At 39.1% G+C, this 18740-nt stretch overlaps 1 protein-coding gene and 1 pseudogene across 4 annotated transcripts in view; both read right to left on the bottom strand.

The window, feature by feature from the left end:
• Window positions 1–767: 767 nt before the first annotated feature.
• Window positions 768–10321, bottom strand: LOC121957187 (annotated as a pseudogene).
• Window positions 10322–12807: 2486 nt separating this feature from the next.
• The window catches only part of LOC121956177 (microtubule-associated serine/threonine-protein kinase 1-like), a 59845-nt gene continuing 53912 nt past the window's right edge, over window positions 12808–18740 (bottom strand). For all 4 annotated transcript variants that reach the window (XM_042504303.1, XM_042504304.1, XM_042504305.1 and 1 more), the window contains 4 exons: window positions 18512–18634; window positions 17522–17655; window positions 17226–17416; window positions 12808–16513 (listed from right to left, as the gene is read on the bottom strand). In XM_042504303.1, the coding sequence (XP_042360237.1) occupies window positions 14940–16513; window positions 17226–17416; window positions 17522–17655; window positions 18512–18634 (2022 nt within the window). In that variant the 3' untranslated portion in view covers window positions 12808–14939. The remainder of the gene's footprint in view (window positions 16514–17225; window positions 17417–17521; window positions 17656–18511; window positions 18635–18740) is intronic.

The raw sequence follows: 18740 nt of genomic DNA, 5'->3' as shown, positions 1-18740 counted from the left end.
ATAACATGACTAGAAAGCAATGAGCAATGAGAGAAAGAAGAAGAAATTACTCAAAAATTTGAAAAAAAAGTAATAAAAAGTAGAAAGAAAAATAGAAAGAAAATTACCTGAAAATAAGTTAAAAATAAATTTAAAAAACTGGAAATTACCTGGGAAAATGCTTAATAATATATATTTTAATTCTTTTCCATAATTTTACATTTTGTCCCTTATTTAAAAAAAAAAAGGGACAAAATGTGCTCATTGCCTTTTCCTCATGTTTTGACCAGTTTGCTTCGTGTTTAAATACTTTGTGAAAGGCGCCCGAAAGCAACACAAGGAAAATTATGTCACTCCAGGTTTCAAAGGGTTAATGAGGAGCTACAACAATGTTTGAAATGTTTGTGTTTGAAATAAATCAAATTAAAATCAGTTTTTTCGTCTTTCTTGTTGAGAAACAGTTTATTCAGATAAAAGACAGCATGAAATATCCAGCTCACGAGAATATTGTCAGTACATTTGTTCTCTGTAGGAGAGTTTATTCACCACATGTGACTTCTTCTTCAGTGAAGTCACGTTCTGAGTCACATGTTAACAGAAATCCAATTTTCTAATCCATTCAAAGGCGGCACATCCGGTCACATGACATGAAAAAAAGGGACAAACTGCTGATCTCATAGTGACGCAAGTTTGTCCGCGGCAGAAATTCATTATAATTTCTATTTATATTATTTTAAATAGATTAAATGAGATGATCAAATAGAAAAAAACCTTCATTTTTAATTTGATTGAATAATATTAATTTAAAATTTTCTCTTAAAACAATAAATAAAATTACAGATGAGCACAAAACAGTAATAAAAACTATATTAGTGTCATAGTTGATACCTGGCTACTTTATTTCTCCCTTCAGCTTATTGTTTGTGGACGTGGGGTCGATCAGTAGTTGCCACACAGTAACCGTCTCGTAAATGTTTAATAATTGATCCCTGTCCGCGCCTCAGGACAGATTCGATCGTCTTTTGTTCATAACAGAACAAACTCGTCCAGACTGTCGACTCTCCTCCGTTCGTTCTTCCTCTGGATGTAAGTCAGATTATTTGTGGGCGCATTGGTTTCCTCCTCCTCCTCCTCCTCCTCCTCTTCCTCCTGACTTTTTCCTTCTGCAAATATAAACATGGGGTACGTCCCTGCAGACGTGGACAGAGCCTACGAGAGACAGAGCAATAATGCAATAAATGCAATGTACAGTCTCAATATGACTGACTCTGCTTTGTGGAAAATGTGTCTTTTTGTAAAAAATGTGTGATTTTTAAAAAATTATTATTATTTTTTTTCTAACCATAAACTGTTATTATTATTTAAGTGATTATTATCATCTTTCTATTTTTATTATTATTATAATTTCATATGTCAGTGAATGTTCCTTTTTGTGAAAATGGATGAACTTATTTATTTATTTTTTACTGTTGGCATTTTGTATGTTTTTGGGTAGTTTTTTTTTTTTTTTTTTTTTTTAACTTAAACTGTTATTATCATTTAATTAATTATTATTATTTATAAAAATTATCATTATTTTTTTTATTATTATTAGAATTTTATAAAAAAAAGTCCTATGTCAAGGAATGTTCCTTTTTGTGAAAATGGAAAAAAAAGTTCAAGAAAAAAAATGTAATGTACATTGTCGCCAATCGATGCTCTTTTTTAAACAGTATTTTAGATTTAAATTCATTGACGGCAGCAAACTTTCTTAACTTTCTTCAGCTCGACCAGGACAAACTGAAGTCCTAATTTTTGGCCCTGAAGCTCAGAGAGAGAAACTGATTTTAAACCTACAAACACCGGCACTGAAACCTTTTCAAAGAATAAAAAAGAGTTGCATTTATTTTGAAGCACAGAAACGTAGAAACGTAGAAACGTAACTAAAACAGCATTTTATCATCTTAAGAACATCGTGAGAGTGCAACCGTTTCTCTCTCTCTCGAGCCGATACAGAGACACTAACGCATGCTTTCATTAACTGCAGAGTTTAATATTGTCATGTTTCTGGTCGTCCTAAGAAAAGTATTTCTCAGTTACAAATATTACAAAACTCAGCTGCACGTGTGCTGACTCGGCTCTGGTTTTATTGTATAAAGCACTTTGTGTGACAGTTTCGTATGAGAAGTGCTATAAAAATAAAGTCTGAATAATTGAAATAATCTTCTCTTCACCATTTTAGGTGACTTCTGCTTCTAGCTTTACGTTTGCAACAAAATGAATTCAAGCTCCACAGCAGCATTTTAACCCTTTGAAACCTGGATCGACACTAGTTTTTTTTTTGCTGCATTTGGGCGCCTTTCACAGTTGTTTTGATTGTTGTTTGGAAGAAAAGGCAAATGGCATGAAATCAAATTGCAAAAAAATAAATAAATAAATAAAGATGGCCGTAAAATGACCTGAGAATTGGCTTTAAAACGGAGAGAATTGTTACAAAAATATTAAATAACTAGAAAAAATACCAAGAAAATTAAATTCATAATTATTATAATTATATATTTTTACATAAAATTAGGAAAGAAATATATATAAGACATATAAAAATATATTTTTCAGTGAATTTACTATTTTTGTTATTTTTCTTTTCCTTTTTTTCTAATTTCAGGTCATTTTCTTTTTTTTACTAATTTCTTTTGGGTCATTTCCTGTAAAGCTGCTTGTTGGCTTCTTTCCAAGTATTTGAAAAAAATCAAGCTAATTTGCTCTGATTTGAAAGGGTTAACAAGCCAAACACCGCGATAACATACCTCACTAACAGCTGCACACAGAGACTCAAAGTCCTTTGGCCTTTAGCGTAGAAGCCGATGGTGCAGCTGGGGTCCATGCGGGAGAAAGCCATCTTCCTGGGATATTTACAGTGAAACGACTGTAAGCGAAAAAAAAGAACAATCATCAGAAAAAAAAGATTTTCTAGATTCAGAGAAGAATATTCCTGTAAGGTCTGTTGTGGATTTTATAAAAGCTGAGTTTGACACCTATTTTGAATTTGCTTCAGTTACCAACAAATCTCTGAAGACGATTAAATTTCACTGTAACTGTGCGCTTTTAGCGCTGATCTTTGAGACTTTTTGCTCCAAATGTATGAATTTGATCTAATTTTAATGTGAAAATAGTACAGGTGCACCAAGAAGCTACTTGCTTGGCAGTGCAAGTGGACAAACACTTCACTCTCTGCAGGTGTTTTGAGGATTACGGTCTTTTTTTGTCTCGTTTGTGCAGGTAAATACGGTGACCGACAAGGGAAATCGTGCTGCATAAACAAAAGCAAATGCAAAAGCTGGAGCTCTTCCGCTGTGTGAGTGGATATGCAGCTTTTAATTTCTGCATGTGTTTTCGTATATGCAGAGTTTCTGTATTTGAAGCAGGTTTCTGTTTTTGCAGCGTTTTCCTTTTGCATTTGTTTTCCTATAAGCAGCGCGTTTCTGTATATGCAGCATGTTTGCCCTTGTTGGCCTTCGCAGGTAAGCTCCCAAAAAAGTGTGCAATTCTTGTGAATGCAGGCTTTTTAGTTCAACTTTATGTATAAAAAATATATATGTATTTTAAATACATACCTAAAAATGTTACACTTTTATAGTTGAACCACTTGGACTCAGCCTGACAGAGCAGCTCAGCGGTCACAGAGAGGAAACAGAACCAAAAGCGAAAAGAAGAAGAGAAATGTGACTTCCTCATACCTCCAGGGGAAAGTTCTCCTTCGTGATATCCACTGTGGGCTGACAGTAATGAGGGTCCAAGTACAGCAGGTGCTCATCTTTCACACAGCAGAGCCAGAATAAAGAAAATAAAGTGAAATGAGTGGTATCAAACAGCTGAGAGCGAAGATTTTGACGAACTCTGTCCTGCACGTACCCTGGAAGCCGACGAAGAACAGAGAGTGCTTCGGTTTGCCTCCGATGATCCCGATGCAGCACCGTAACGCCAAGAGTTTCTGTGGGAGAGACAGAGGAATCGGGTTTGTCGTTTGTTGTACCTGCAGGACACACGATGTTGTTTTGGAGCAGAGAAAACACTGTCACGAGTTTCTTTCAAATAAACCGAAGTGTAGCTGTTTAACTTCAGCTGGAAACTCACTGAATCCTCCACAAAGGCCCAACACCCAGAGCCACTGCCGCTAAATATCTCCCAATAAACTACCTTGTTTTAACCCTTAGGGCCCACTTTAACATTACATACACACTTGTATTACTCTGTGCACAAAATGCACTTTTCAAAATCAAGCTATAAAAATCAGTCCTAATCAAAAATGTCAAATATACATTGATTTTCTGAATTTGAACCATTTAAATGTCAGCTTTTTGTTGTAATGACACTATGCTTTTAGATGAAAAAACAAAAAAATAATTATTTTCAATATACTCCATGCAAAGTAGATTTTTTTAAGTGATCACAGCCGAGTATATGTCAGTAACTAGCAGCAGCATTGATTATTATACATTATTATTTTTTGTGCAGTGTCAAATACTCACATTCATATCTGCACACAAAATGCGCTTTTCAACATAAAGCTTGAAAAAATATTGTACATCAATATTATTTTCTGCTTTCACTGACTTCATTTTAAAAACAACATTTGTCCTCATCATAAAATATCAAATATTTGTTAATTTTCAGATTTTTAACCCTTCAAATGCCTGGTTTTCGTAATGATGTCTTGATGTTTTTAGATGAAAAAAAAAAACCAAACAAAAAAATGCATTATTTTCAATATACTACCTGCAAAGTAGTTTTTTTTTCGATACTCACAGTCTGGGATAAGTCAGTGATTTGCACCTACACTGACTGTGACAGTGCACCTCGTGGAAACAGCATATATTTTCTCCATATGCCAAATATGATAAAAATGACGTCATCAGGTGGAAAATAGTAAAATTGATCAAATTTCAAGATTAAACAAAAATGTGCGTTCTTGCCAAAATGTACGCCATGTGCATGAGCACAGCCAAAATTATCAAAAAGATGAAAAATGAAAAGTGCGTTTGAAAAATGTGCCAAACAGTCCCTAAGGGTTAAAGATTGCAACCTGGAGTAAACGTGTTAAATATTGTTAGTTTACTTTGACACATGTGATGTAGGATTGGTTGAGATCTTGTCCTCCGAGTCGCACAGGAACCAGGATGATGACGGACTTCCAGGACTGAGGACGAGGACGCTCACACAACCTCCTCACATCCTCCAAGTAGACTGGACACACGGAGGAAACACACACACAAAGACATGTCCACACGCTTCAATTACTCTTTCAGTTTGGCTCGAAAACTAAATTTCAGTGCCCGACAGCCAGTCACATCTACAAATCTGCTTTTCTTTTCGACATAGATGAGCTTTGCAGCTGCCGTATGGAAGCGTAAGCAGAGGGGAGAGGTGAGTTTGGGGAGCTGACTGTTTTAAGCACATCTGCGTCCATTATGCCCTTTAGAGGACAGAACAAATAAGTGGTTAAATAGGCGAACAAACTTTCTTTTTGAGCGACTTTTAAAGGGCTATTTCGCCGATTTTTGTATCAAAACTGTGGGTAGAAGGTGAACTGTGGAAAACATCCCTCCATCTAACCAGAGCCTGGAAATACCCCTGCATCCCAGCAAAACACCGTCCGAAGACATGTCTTTCAGCTGTGTCTCGCTGGCTCTCGGGGTTGCTAATCAAACTACAGACTGCACTTTTGCATTTTTGTATCGGCCGCCACCAAACACACGGAGCATAACAGCAGATTCAGGCACAGACTCTCTCTCGTCTCTAAAACTCAGACCGAAATCAAGATTTTGTTTCTTCACTGTGTATTTCAGAAACAAACTTAAATGTCCCATTTGAGGACACTTTTCTTTACTCCACCTGGAATTGTAGGAAACTAAGTCTTTCGGCAGAGGATCTGTGATCGACCCTCCATGGAGTTACTTTCTCAGTGGACCCGGAAACTTCTGTGCAACCTCTCAAAGTCTACTACCAACAGATAACAGAAATCCTCACTTAAAAGCATCTGTCCTCTTATCACTTAATAAACTCAGTGATGACGACAGGACTCACCGGTGCAGTCCTGTGCCACATACACGACCAGATTGGGCAGATCTGCTGAAGCCGCCACAGCTCTCCTGAAATGAGATTAACTGCAGGATCTTACAGGTTCTCCGTTAAAGCTGGTGACGCTTTTATTGGATTTTTTTGACTTTGGGTCTCACCGGAGGATATGTGCCGCGATGGAGGGTCCGTACCAGTCCCCGGCCTTCTTCCCTGAGCTTTTCCCCAAATCCACCAGCTGGTGGATCCCAAACGGGGCTGAAGGATGGTCCGTGAACCACGACACCACCCTCCTGTGTGTGGCCTCCATGGGTCTGTCCAGGAGGGAGCCCAGGCTCAGTTTTCGGCTCCTCTTATTCGGCACTTCCTTTGAATCCAGTCCAGGTTCTGCAGAGTCTGTGGGCCGGATCAGGAGCAGGTCCATGTCGTCTTTGACCACACGTTGGCTCGCAGACCAAGTCCAACCTGAAAATGATGCAGAGATGAAGTAAAATGAGTGAAATGATAATGATAATTAGGGATGCACGAAAATGTTCGGATAATGAAACTTATGACGTCATACCGATAATTCCGATAATACATTTTTTGGCCGATAAACAGAACCGATAATAAAAAGGAAGAAAAAAAACAAAAATGTAAAAATGAAATTGATTTTGCTCTCGAAAATGAGTTTCTTTTACAAAAATGTGATTTTCCAGCTTTTTTTCGAAAATGTTTTTTTTTTTTAATAAAAACTCACAAATTAAATTCATCTGTTCTCACCACATCTCAGCCGTTCATACCCTCAGGTAATGAAAAACAAACAAGAGGAAAGAATCGGTTATCGGTATCTTATCGGACACGAGAAGCTGGAAATTATCGGTTTATCGGTATCGGTTGAAATAATCATAATAATCAGAAATGTCGGAATTTGCGAGGTTTGTAGAATTTAAGGACATTTCTTAGGTTTAGGACATATTCTTTAGGATTTTGGACACTGCTCAGATTTTAGGACATTTTTGGATTTAAGGATGTTTTTAGGATTTTAGGACATTTGGGGGAATCCTCCACTGACACTCTGTTTTGCTGTTGTTTTATAAACTCTGCCACCTTACGTAAACTAAAAGTACAAAAACAGTTCCCAGTGTAAATCACTTTATTTTTACTGTCAGTTAAGAAAATGTTTGGGGGGCCACCCTGCACTCAAATGGGGGCCCGTTTGAGTATCGCTGCTTCAGATGTCCAAACACAGGGGACAGTATCTGACTGTATCTGTTAATATTCAGTTTGGACGTTGAACAGGTGACGTCGTAGTGTCCCGTGTGTCCTCACCTGGAGGCATCAGGTGCAGGAGCAGTCCCTGAGCCAGCAGCATCTGCCCCGAGCGTAAAACACAACCCCAGCCGCCGTCGGTGGTCAGGGAGCCGCCCGGCAGCGGAGGGAAACCCCGTCGGTACGTCAGCCACAGGAGAGACGTGAAGGAGCGCCGGAAACGCTCCCTCTCCTCTGAAACAGAGACAGGAGTTAAAACTCCTCCGTGTTTTTTAGATCACCTGAAAGAGAGCTCAGCAGGCGTGACGGCCTCACCGTGATCCTTGAGCTCGTAGGATTGTCCCAGCATGACGACAGGAGAGCTCTTCTTAAATTTGGATTTCTGCTTCAAAGACCAGCCTGAAAGACAAACAGTTTTATCTCATAAATCTGAAGAAAATAACCAGATCTGAACTCACGGCAGCAATATGAAATCTATCAGTACGGACCATATTTGACGCTGTTCCAGGCTGAGATCAACCTGGACTTGAGTTGTCCCCTGTCCTCCGTCTCCTGCTCTTCCCTCCTCACTTCCTGTCGCCGAGGCCCGGCAGTGTCAGAGGAGAGGAGGAGCCAGTCGTCCATCAGGTCACCTGTGGGAGACTGACCGTCGCGGCGCGCCGAGGAGCGGTTAGGATTCATAACGACGACCCGGACAGGAGGGGCTCCTGAAATCCATCGCAGCCTGCGAGCACACTGAGAAAACACCGAGAGAGCACGCGTCACGTATATGTAACGTTTGAACAGCGTTATATACACGTGACACGAGGACAGGAGGACTACAGGAGACACCGAGCTCCTGGGGACAAATATTTAAAAGGTCCCAGCACCTCTCCGGCACTGGTGTTAACTCTTCTGTTTGTTTTGCATCTCTTTCTCGTCATTATGTATCTTTTTGGGGTTTTTGTGTCTTTGCAGTAAATCTAGTGTGTTTTTTTGTGTCTTTGTAGTCGTTTTTTGACTTTTCGTGGTTTAATTGTGTGTTTTTGAGGTCATTTTAAGTATCTGCGAGGTCATTTTACCTTCTTTTTTTTATACTTATTTTGTGCCTCTCTGGTAATTTTGTGTGCATTTGGGGTTATTTTGACTCTCTTAAGACGACTTTATGTCTCTTAGAGGTAATTTTGAGCTTTTTTTGGTTATTTTGTGTCTCTTTCAGTTCCTTTGCATCCCTTCGTGGTATTTTGTATGTCTTTGAGGTTATTTTGTGTCTCTGTGAGGTCATTTCTGGTCTCTTTTTGGTCGTTTTCTGTCACTTTGTATTCATTCTGCGTCTCTTGATGGTTGTTTTGCTTGTTTTTCGTGGTTATTTTGTGTCTCTTTCAGTTCCTTTGCATCTCCTTGTGGTGTTTTTGAATCTCTTCTCGTGGTAATTTGAGTGACAGTTTGCAGGTGAAGGCTGGATGGATGGGTTCAGTGATCCATCCACGGTCAAAAGCCCCCGAGGGATGATGCAGCCACGCTCAGTAACTTTCCTTTTTTTCTGAAAACACTTCTGCCTGGATCTGATGTTGAAGTTAACCACAGAAAAGTCAATGATTCTCCATGACTGTAAGTAAAGAGGGAAACATGTGACCTCGTCCTGTGACTCCAGGAATTTCAGATATGTTCATTTAGCTGCTGCTGGTTTTCTATCTTTAACCACATTTGGCTGCTGCCTCCAAAACATCACAGTTTGATTCAGACGCCTGCGACGCGCAGCAGTCACACACTCACTGATACAGTATGTGCAGCTACATTTCATCCAGTAAAAATATTAATGCAAAACTGTAAAAATACTCAAGGTCCTGTGTCAAAAATGATACTTTATGGAGCGTTTCAACAGTAAAAGTGCTAATTCTACAGAAAAATGGGACTTTGTTAGATGGTTAATACTGATGCATCAGTGTGTAAGTAGCATTTTACTGTTTTGGCAGGTTCAGGTGCGAATAACTTTAAACACACGACGGCATGAAAGCTCTGTGGAACCAAAAATTGCAACTTATGGACAAAATTTAAAAACTTTATGGTGACTTTTTAAGGACTCCTAATAATAAATAAAATAAAATAAATGTCTTGCACCCACTGCTTTTCAAACATTACATGATTTCAGCTGGCAAGCCTGCATGAAGCCATAAATAAACAAACATATATTTATGTATATCAGTCGAGTCTTGGTTGGTATGGCCTTAACTACAACACTACTCATTGGTAATCTGTAACCTATTACATTTCCAAAGTCACCTTCCAAACACTGAAACCCGCTGGCCAAAAAATTAACCATTTGCATGAACTAACCAACACCAGCGTCACGTCACGGGTGAAAAATGTGGCTTTTTTAAATTTGATTTTACAACCCCAGAATATTATCGTCAACTTTTAACTTTCAAACATTGCATTTTTTAATACCCAATAACGACACATTTACCCAAAATCATCCGGGGTGAAATATCTGCAGTTTTAGGGAAGAAAAAAAACAAAAACAAAACAACAACAAAAAAAACACAAAACGAAGTCACACCGCCTCCTCACCTGTTAAATAAAGAACAGTCCCTTACAAATGTAAAGCGACATAAAAGTCAAGTACAATGAAAATACAAGTACCTGAGATTTGTATTTAAGGAGAGTACTTGAGTAAATGTACTTAGTTACATTACACCACTTGTTATCGACACGATATGTGAGATACGGTCACAAATATTAATAAAACTATAAAAGCAAAAACAAACAGTACGTTTATAACCACAAATATGAGATACTACAAATGAAACATAACTGGAGATTTGAAAAGGTTTTAGGAAATTTATCCGCGTTCATGTTTAACTCTTTCGACCTCAGAGTCCGACTTTAATGAATGATTTAAGCATGAAAAGTAGTGTTTTACCTTTATTCGGGCTTCGTCATCTCGTCTTTAGGTAGAATAAATCATCATGTGAAGTTCAGAGGAGCTGCTCGTCTGTTTCGGTTTGTTTTTATCGGAGAAACTTCACTCTGTTTCCTCCTGAAGCCAAACACTGGATTTACGCTCACTTCCTGTTTATGCTGGTTACGTGGAGGCTCCGCTCTGATTGGCTGACAGCGGACCAATCACAGCGAGCCTCCGATTATCCGTCTGGACGTTAAAGTTTATTTATGTTTGTTTGTTTATTTATATCGGTGGAAAGTAAACAAAAAGTTGTACATTTACCGAAGTACTGCCATTAAGGCAACTCATTTATTGTACTTGTACTTTACTTGAGTTTTTCATTTTTTTTCATTTCAAATATTGCACGTTTGTACTTTCTGTGCAATTTAGCACTTAGCAATTTTGCTGTAATAAGCACATAAAGTCATTAAAATGAGCTCCATCTTATTTTTTTTTAAAAAATTCCTTTTATTGGTTACCTTATTTTTGTGGCCTTGGGTGCCTTGAAATGTGCTATATTCTGTAAAATGAGTACTTTTACTTTTTGGTACATTAAGTAAAATAATTCACACTTTTTTTCTTCTTCATCATTTTTAAACATTTTATGTGTTTTATGCTACACATAGCATCAAACATATTTTTATATTTATAAATATTTTACATACTAGTATTAAACATTGTAGCATAATATATATTTCACATAATAATGTTAAACATTTCAGCATAATGCACATACTTTACAATTTATATTTTTTTTACATACTTCTTATTTCTATTTTCTTCAAGAATTTCTTTTTTTCATTTTAGTATTTTTTAAACTACTTAAGAGATCTGAATATTTCTTTTTACCACTTTTTATTTATCATATGCAACAACAATTGCAGAGATGCGGTCATTGTCAATAAAAATCTAATGTCTCAGGATCCCTCCAGTGATGCTTATTAAATATGTTTAAAAAAGGAAGTAAAAACAAAATAGGAATCTAAACATAAAATACTGCTAATTAAAATAAGGATAATAAAAATACATAAAGTATGAATATGTATAAACATACAGAAGTGTAAACTGCTGTAAGTAAAAGTATATGAAAGTGAAGTGATAATATAACTGCACTTACTATGTGCCACTTTATACTGATCATGTTATTTTTTCTCAATAAATCAGACACATTGAGGAGTTTCTCTGCATTTTATTACATTTCTGCACTATAGGCTTTTTTTTGCATTGTTTTTTCACAACAGTGGCTAATTAATACGCAGCAATGTAACGGACAACAACAGTCAGATCGCGAGTTGTTGCTGTAAAAAAAAAAAGTCAAAAACTTGGACAAAGATGGACATGACAGCAATATCACAACGTCAGACACATGGGATGAAACCGCACACGACAGGGTAGCCACAGATTGGGTCGATTTCTCGTTCTAAATGTAAAATGTATAAATCACTAATTTTAGTAGCAAAGCAGAAATTCACTAACTTACGATGACATGTAAAAACGTCAGAATAAATAAATAAAAAAGTTTAATAATAAATAGAACAAATAGAAAAATACTTAAATAAATATACAAGAGCAGTAAATAAAAACATTTGACACAAAATAAAGTGCAATTTTTTTTTCACGTTACACAAAAAAAAACACAGATTAAAATATCGGGTTGATGTCTGCTGACCTCTACATCCTAACGGATAAAATCAAGATTTTTTTAAGCTCTGACTGAAAATTGATTTAAATGTGCATCCGAATTAATGTATGAAATGTACACCTGTTTTTCTTTATACTTTAGGACTTTTGGTGTGATGTGACGTCGACCACAAGGTGGCAGTCTGACACAAGTCTGAGCCGAAACTATCAACATCATTTTTCTGTGGAACAAACGAGACCTCAGCAGCTGCACTCCTGACTTTGTCGACTACTGAATCACTGATAAGGATGCTCCATTTTATGAAACTGGGCACTGTTGGATTGCATATTATCATACATTTAAGTGTAAACAAAAACAAAATAAATCACATCCCTAAATAAAAAGACTGGCACTTTCCATCACACCTAAAGTTACACAATATACGTCTGCATTTAAATAGAAAAGAGTGAGTGAAAGAGCGTTTCTAGCCTACTCTCTTATAAGTGCGACTTTCTTAATGTTTTCTTTACACACTTTATTCCCTAAAAAGAGTCTGAACATCCACAGTATTCTAAGGATGCACCGATTTAACAGCCGGTCATTGCTTTCTATGGAGGACAAAAAATGACAAAAGTATCAATAAATAAATCAATGTAGAAAAATCTAAATAAATAAATACAGAAAAAAAAAAAATTAAAAAAATAGATGCAGACAAAAATCATTTAAAAAATGAGAAAGAACAAAACATATATTTATTTATGTCCTGCTTTATCATTAACTTTTCTGTATTTATGTATGAATTTATCTATTTATTTCCATTTTTTCAAAATTTTTAGATTTTATTTTTGTATATTTACTTGTAGATTTATTGATTTTTTTGTATTTATTTATTTATTCCTTTCTATACATTTATTTCCAAATGTGGTTCTTCTTTCCAGTATGTTTTTATGTATTTATTTAATTATTTATTCCTGTATTTTTTTTATACATGTATTTATTTACGTATTGATACTTCAGTCATTTTTTTTCCTCCACAGGTATTGAACATTATTTGCCTTGTTGACTGCCATCCTACTGGTAAATAAGATAACATTCATGGATGATTGTAGCCAATATTTATCTGTTTTTCATCTATTTTTTGGCAGACTGAATGCTGTGTTGATTATTTGTGGTCTGGCTTTTTTGGGGGATATAGTAATTTCTGCACAAAAGAAGGAAAAAGAAAAAAAAAGCATCAGATACCGCACAAATTTTTGTCTTAAACATTGATGTCGTTATCGGTGCATCCCTAGTGTTTTCACTTAATAACCTTTAATATATAATTGCACATTTCACTACGATCAATGAAAACGTTTTAAACAAAATCTATTTGCTCGGCTTATTGCAGCCTTTCCCTCTGTCTTCTCTTCTTGTCTGGAGCACAGTGTAAACTCAGAAACTGGGGACACCAACAAAAAAAACAACAAAAAAACAAAAAGTGGTATTATTAGCACATTGCATAGTGTCCCTGTGCAAGTTCATCTAATCTACCTCTTTCTATTCCACTCAAATTCAGCCCTTAAACACATCTGAAGCACAACAGCTGATTCACCGAAATCCATCATCGCCAGCATTTTGGTCTCTGAGCAGCCCAGTCACCAGAGGAAAGTGTCGGTGTGATACGTTTCTGCAAACTACGAATATGTGCATTTATACGGTACGTATATATGACATCAGCGTTTCTTAGCAGTAAGTGAGCTGACGGTCGCTGGGAGGTGGAGGGGATGATGGATGGGACGACGTCTGCCCAGTTGCAGACCGCCATTTGAGACCAACAAATAACAAAACTTGGTTGTGTTTTAGTGAGTCGTTGCTGTGTTTCAATCAGCTTCATAGGCTTCAGACATGGCCGTTTTGTAGCGACCTGTCGGTGTGTTTTTGTTGGCTTTTTAGGTTTCAAATGTGGGTGTTTTGTAGCTATTTGTCAGTGTTTCCATCTGTTTTTAAGGCATCAAACATGGGTGTTTTGCAGCAACCTGCAGCTTATTCCAGTGGATGTTTTGCTGCAACCTGTCAGTGTTTCTGGTGGCTTTTTAGGCTTCAAACATTAATGTTTCATAGCAACTTGTTGGTGTATTTCCACTGAGTTTTTAGACTTCAAACGGGATGTTTTGTAGCAGCCTGTCAGAGGGTTTCAAATGGCTTTTTAGGCTTCAATCATGGGCGCTTTGAAGTGACTATTTCAGTGCATTTCCATTGGTTTTTAGGCACCAAATGTGGATGTTTTGTAGCACTTTGTCAGTGTGTTTACATTGGTTTCTATTCATTTTGTAGCCACCCATGCTGTGTTTCCTTTCAGTATAGTGACATGATAAACGGTTGTTTTTTTTTCTTTTTACCAATACATAACTACATTTCCAGCCGGGACTGTGCCACAAAAAAACAGGTATTTTAAGCCCAAACGTGATCTTTTCCTAACCGTAACCAAGTGATATTTGTGCCTAAACTGAATCACATGTTAACTTCAGTGTTGTTTCAACAAATCCGCTACATATAACTTACCAACGTGTTCTGCAGAAACTTAAAACACCAACATTTTTCTGGCGATTGGGCTCTTGGTCCTGTTTTTAGTTTGTTTGTTGCATTCTTCACTACATGATACACACCTTAACTCTTCAAATACAGGAAGTACAATTTGATCTGAACTGAACGATGGCACTGGAGCTGATCCGAAATGCGACTTAATGCCCATTTAAGACAGAATCCTCCGTGTTTACACAGTTTGCCAGTTGAAAGTTGTTCACAGTGTTCACCACCTTTAGGTCTGCTTTATATTTTTCAACTTCTTTTTAAATATTCTTTCATTTTCCATGTACAGACATGCATTAAGACATTTTTTTCTCCTATATACAACACATTGAACATACAGTACATACACGGGCCTACATTACGATACCATGTGCGCACCAACATGGCTGCTGCTCACATCTCGTGTGTCTACATGTCACATGTCATCTATTTGGTGTTATTTCTTCAGGCATTTATGTCTCCTCTCCGTTCACAGTTATTCATGATATGTCAGTGTGATGCTACAGTAAAAGGCATTACATGGGAGAGTCGGACTCTTTCGTATCACGAGTGATGCTTGGAGCTGCGACTTTTATCAGACTGGACCGAGCCGGAGGTCGCAGTCGGAGCTCCTCTGCGCCCGCCTCCGGACGAAGCCTCTGGTTTTCCCGCTGTGCTTCCTCGCTTCTCCTCGCTTGACTTGGAGGTGTCTTTAACCTTGGCGCCCTCTTGTGATCCCTTCATTGGCCCCAGCACCGTCTTGGCGACGCTCGTGAGCTGGGTGACAAAGCTGGCTTTATCTCCCGGAGACATCGGGCGAGACTTGCTCGAACAGGGCGAGGCTGCAGCAGAGGAGGGCGACATGGGGTACTCCTCCAGGACCTCCAGGTGCGCCCGCTCCTCCTTGGCCACACGGTGTGATACCTTCTCCGTTTTGGATCTGGCAGCAGCGGGCGCATGAGTTGCAGCGTGTATTTGAGCCTGCGTGGGGACCGGCGGTGCAGGTCCTTTGATTTTCGGTATCTCGGTTGCTTTATCGATGCTTCCTTTCTCCGCCGTCTCAGTGACTTTACGTGGTTTTGACTCTGCGGACGATGCTTTCTGCGTGTTTGTTTTTTCTGTACCTGCAGCACCTTTCACTTTCTCCTCAGTTTTCTCCGGAGCTTTAGCTGCAGGTCCGCTGTCCGTCTGGACGCTCTGATGCTTGGCTTCTTGTTGTTGCGGGCTCTTTGATGTGACGGGAGTCGAGCTTTTCTCGCCGAGTTTACTCTTGGATACCTCAGAACTTGACATTTTTTGAGGTTTGTCCCCCGGGCTCGGCTTGACCTCTGCAGTGGATGAAACCGGTGCTGGACTCACGGTACTCTTTAGAACCGCAGCGGTGGATAATTTTTTATCATCGGTTTTGGACTCAGCTTTAGCGGCGGCGCTCTCAGTTTTCGCCCCGCTGAGCTCTGCGGTCTGAGTGTCTTTCTCTCTTGTTGTGAGCAGAGTGTCGCGGCTGAGCGGCGACTCCTGCCTCCCCAGCCTCCTCACAGGCTTCAAGCCTCCGATCTCCCCTCCCATGGGGGGAGAGGGGGAGGACGACGATGAAGGAGATGGGGGAGCAGGTCCGTTCTCTCCTTCCATCTCCAGCAGACTCTGCAGACTGTGCTCGCAGTGGAAGGACTCTCTCCTGTAGTCTCCGTGTGCCACCTCCAGGCTGTGTTTACGTAAAGACACGCCGCCCGTCAGAGGAGAGGGCGACGACGATGATGACGAGGAGGAAGGTAGTATCGGCGCTCCTAACTTCTCTGCCGACTGCACCCGCTGCAGCAGGGGGGACCTGGGTGGCTCCGCGCTTTTGGGACGAGGGCGTGCGACAGGAGGCGAGGAGTGCAGCTTGGCGGGGAACACCTGCGTGGTGTTGGAGCTGCCGACCGTGTGGCCGGTGAGAGGCGGCGGAGAGGAGGTGGTGGGGGAGGGGGTGTGAGCCAGCGGGGACAGAGGGATGTTGCCGGCAGATTTGCAGCGCGCCGAGCGGTACTGGCGGTGCAGTTTGGGAGAAAGGCCGTGCAGCGAGCTGGGCCTCATGTGGTGAGAGGCTGCGGGGGAGTTTGGGGTGCTGGAGGCGGGGGAGCTGCTCTGAGAGGAGGTGCCTGAGGACAGCAAATAAAAGTTGTGTTCGCATCAATATATTTCAACATTTTGTTTCTGTGTGATGGATCAGAACAGAAGAGAGAAAATGGGATAACGGTGAGATAAAAGACATGAATTAAAGATGAATGTAATGCCCCCCGAAATTCTTCTCTGCTGACCTCTTGTGAGTAGTTATCCTCTGCCTCACTCAAACTGCACAAAAAAATCCACTAACACATCTGGCTTCTGTAATGCTGTGAGAGGCTTTTACACCCGGGTCAAATGATTCTGCAGTAGACGGGCTTTTATCGCCTCTGGCTCCGATCCGTATCGATGGGAACGCCACACCCAGGTGAAGTCGGCAGTTCCAGCTCCTTAACGGCGAGATGCAATGACGTACTGTCATTAATTACTGTCCATCTCCTCCCAAACAGCGCCAAATTACTCTACTAAGTTTTTCTGCACCGAGTTTGAAAGAAATACTGATTAAGTTAGACAGAGCAGTGGTATTTGACGCTTGTGAATGGGAACAGGTTGGATTTTTATATTTTGGCGCATTGCTGCATTCGTTGGCTCACTGATCATCAGAATCTCTTGAAGTTACACTTTTAAAGAGGATATCAGAGCCTGTTATACGCCCCATTTCCCATTTTTTAAATATATTATCTATACTAAGTGATTGTTTTCAGGACCATCAGAAAATGCCGACACACGTGGGCCTTCCACACTCACCCAGGTACGGGGATTCAGCCAGAGAGGAGCGGTACGTCTGAGTGGGCGAGCGGGCGGAGAGGCTGTGTGTCGGGGAGCCGGGCAGACTGTCTCCGGAGGACAGAGAGCGATTTAAAGAGGACAGACTCCGGCTGGTGTGGAGCAGGTTGGACTGTTTGGTGATTTTTCGGAACAGGGAGCTGCGCTTCTTCCTGAAAAGACAAAAGAATAATAATAAGTGAGGAGAGTAAAGGTATGTGAGGCATAAAACATTGTGTATTCTTGTAATAAAATGCATCTATTTTGCAGTAACGCACTCCTGTCCCTCCTTGGCTCCGGTCCTCTTGCTGCGCCGCGCCATCTTGGATTTATAGCTGGACTTGCGGGCAGGACCAACTTTTATAGACGTGTTCTCGAACGGAGTTGTCGTCACCGTCACCTTGTTTCCACTCTGTGGATTGTAAACATATATTTATGAATCCAATCATATCATAAGCAAACTTTATGTGAGTCATCTTATGAAAGTCTCAACTCCTTAATAAATATAAATTAAATATTTATTTTCTTGTGTTGAGACACATTTCACAGCCTCTTTGACCCTTTGAAACTTGAGCAAAGAGTTTATAAAGTGCTCTGACAAACAAGGCAAAGCAAAAGCAAGAAAAAGTTTTCCTTCAGAGGCAACATACCGATAAGGAATTATGGCCAGATGAAATTTAAAGTAGAATTAAATAAGAGAGAAACACTTGCACAACAAAAATAATGATAACGACCCACAAAAGAATAAAAGCCGTAAACACAGAAATAATATTACTAATAGAATTAAACCCCATTGAGACAGAATAAAAGAATAAATTAAAAAATACATTAAAAGACAAACTAAGATTAATTAAAATAGAAAAAATATAAATTAGTTTATTAATTAATAGTGACAAGAAAATTGCGTGAAAATGGTTTTAAAATAGAAGGATTATTAGAAAATTATACAAGTCCAAGAGTTACAATTATAATACTTTTTTTATTTAAAATTGTTTTACAGAAAAAAATAATAAAATATATGAAACAAATATATTTGTATCAGCACAGTCATTTTCTGATTTTTTTTTGTTTTGTTTGTTTTATTTAACTTTTTTTGTATTAATTTTCTGGTGATTTTCTTTCAACTTTTTTCACTAATTTTTGCAATTTTTTTGGGCCATGTCTTGTGAGGTTTGTTGCTGCTTTCTCCCTATGATGTTTTTTAAAGAAATCAAACCACTTTGCTCAAGGTTTTAATTAAATATCTAAGTTAGGTAGGCAGTGCTCACCTTCAGGATGAGCTCCACCACCTCCGTATGAACCAGACCGTGGACCGACTCCCCGTTTACGTGCGTGATGAGGTCACCAGCGTTAAGTCCGGCCTCCTGGGCAGGGCCTCCGTCCTCCACATGCTGTGATAACAACAAAAGACTTAATGAAACAGATTCATGTTTTTACACAGAAACCCTGTTTATTTCTATTTATTGCTATGGCGACAGCAGCGCATGTAGATGCAGT

The sequence above is a fragment of the Plectropomus leopardus genome, chromosome 17 (assembly GCF_008729295.1).
Source record: "Plectropomus leopardus isolate mb chromosome 17, YSFRI_Pleo_2.0, whole genome shotgun sequence".
Classification (NCBI taxonomy): domain Eukaryota; kingdom Metazoa; phylum Chordata; class Actinopteri; order Perciformes; family Serranidae; genus Plectropomus; species Plectropomus leopardus.
This window is presented reverse-complemented; position numbering and strand designations above follow the sequence as displayed.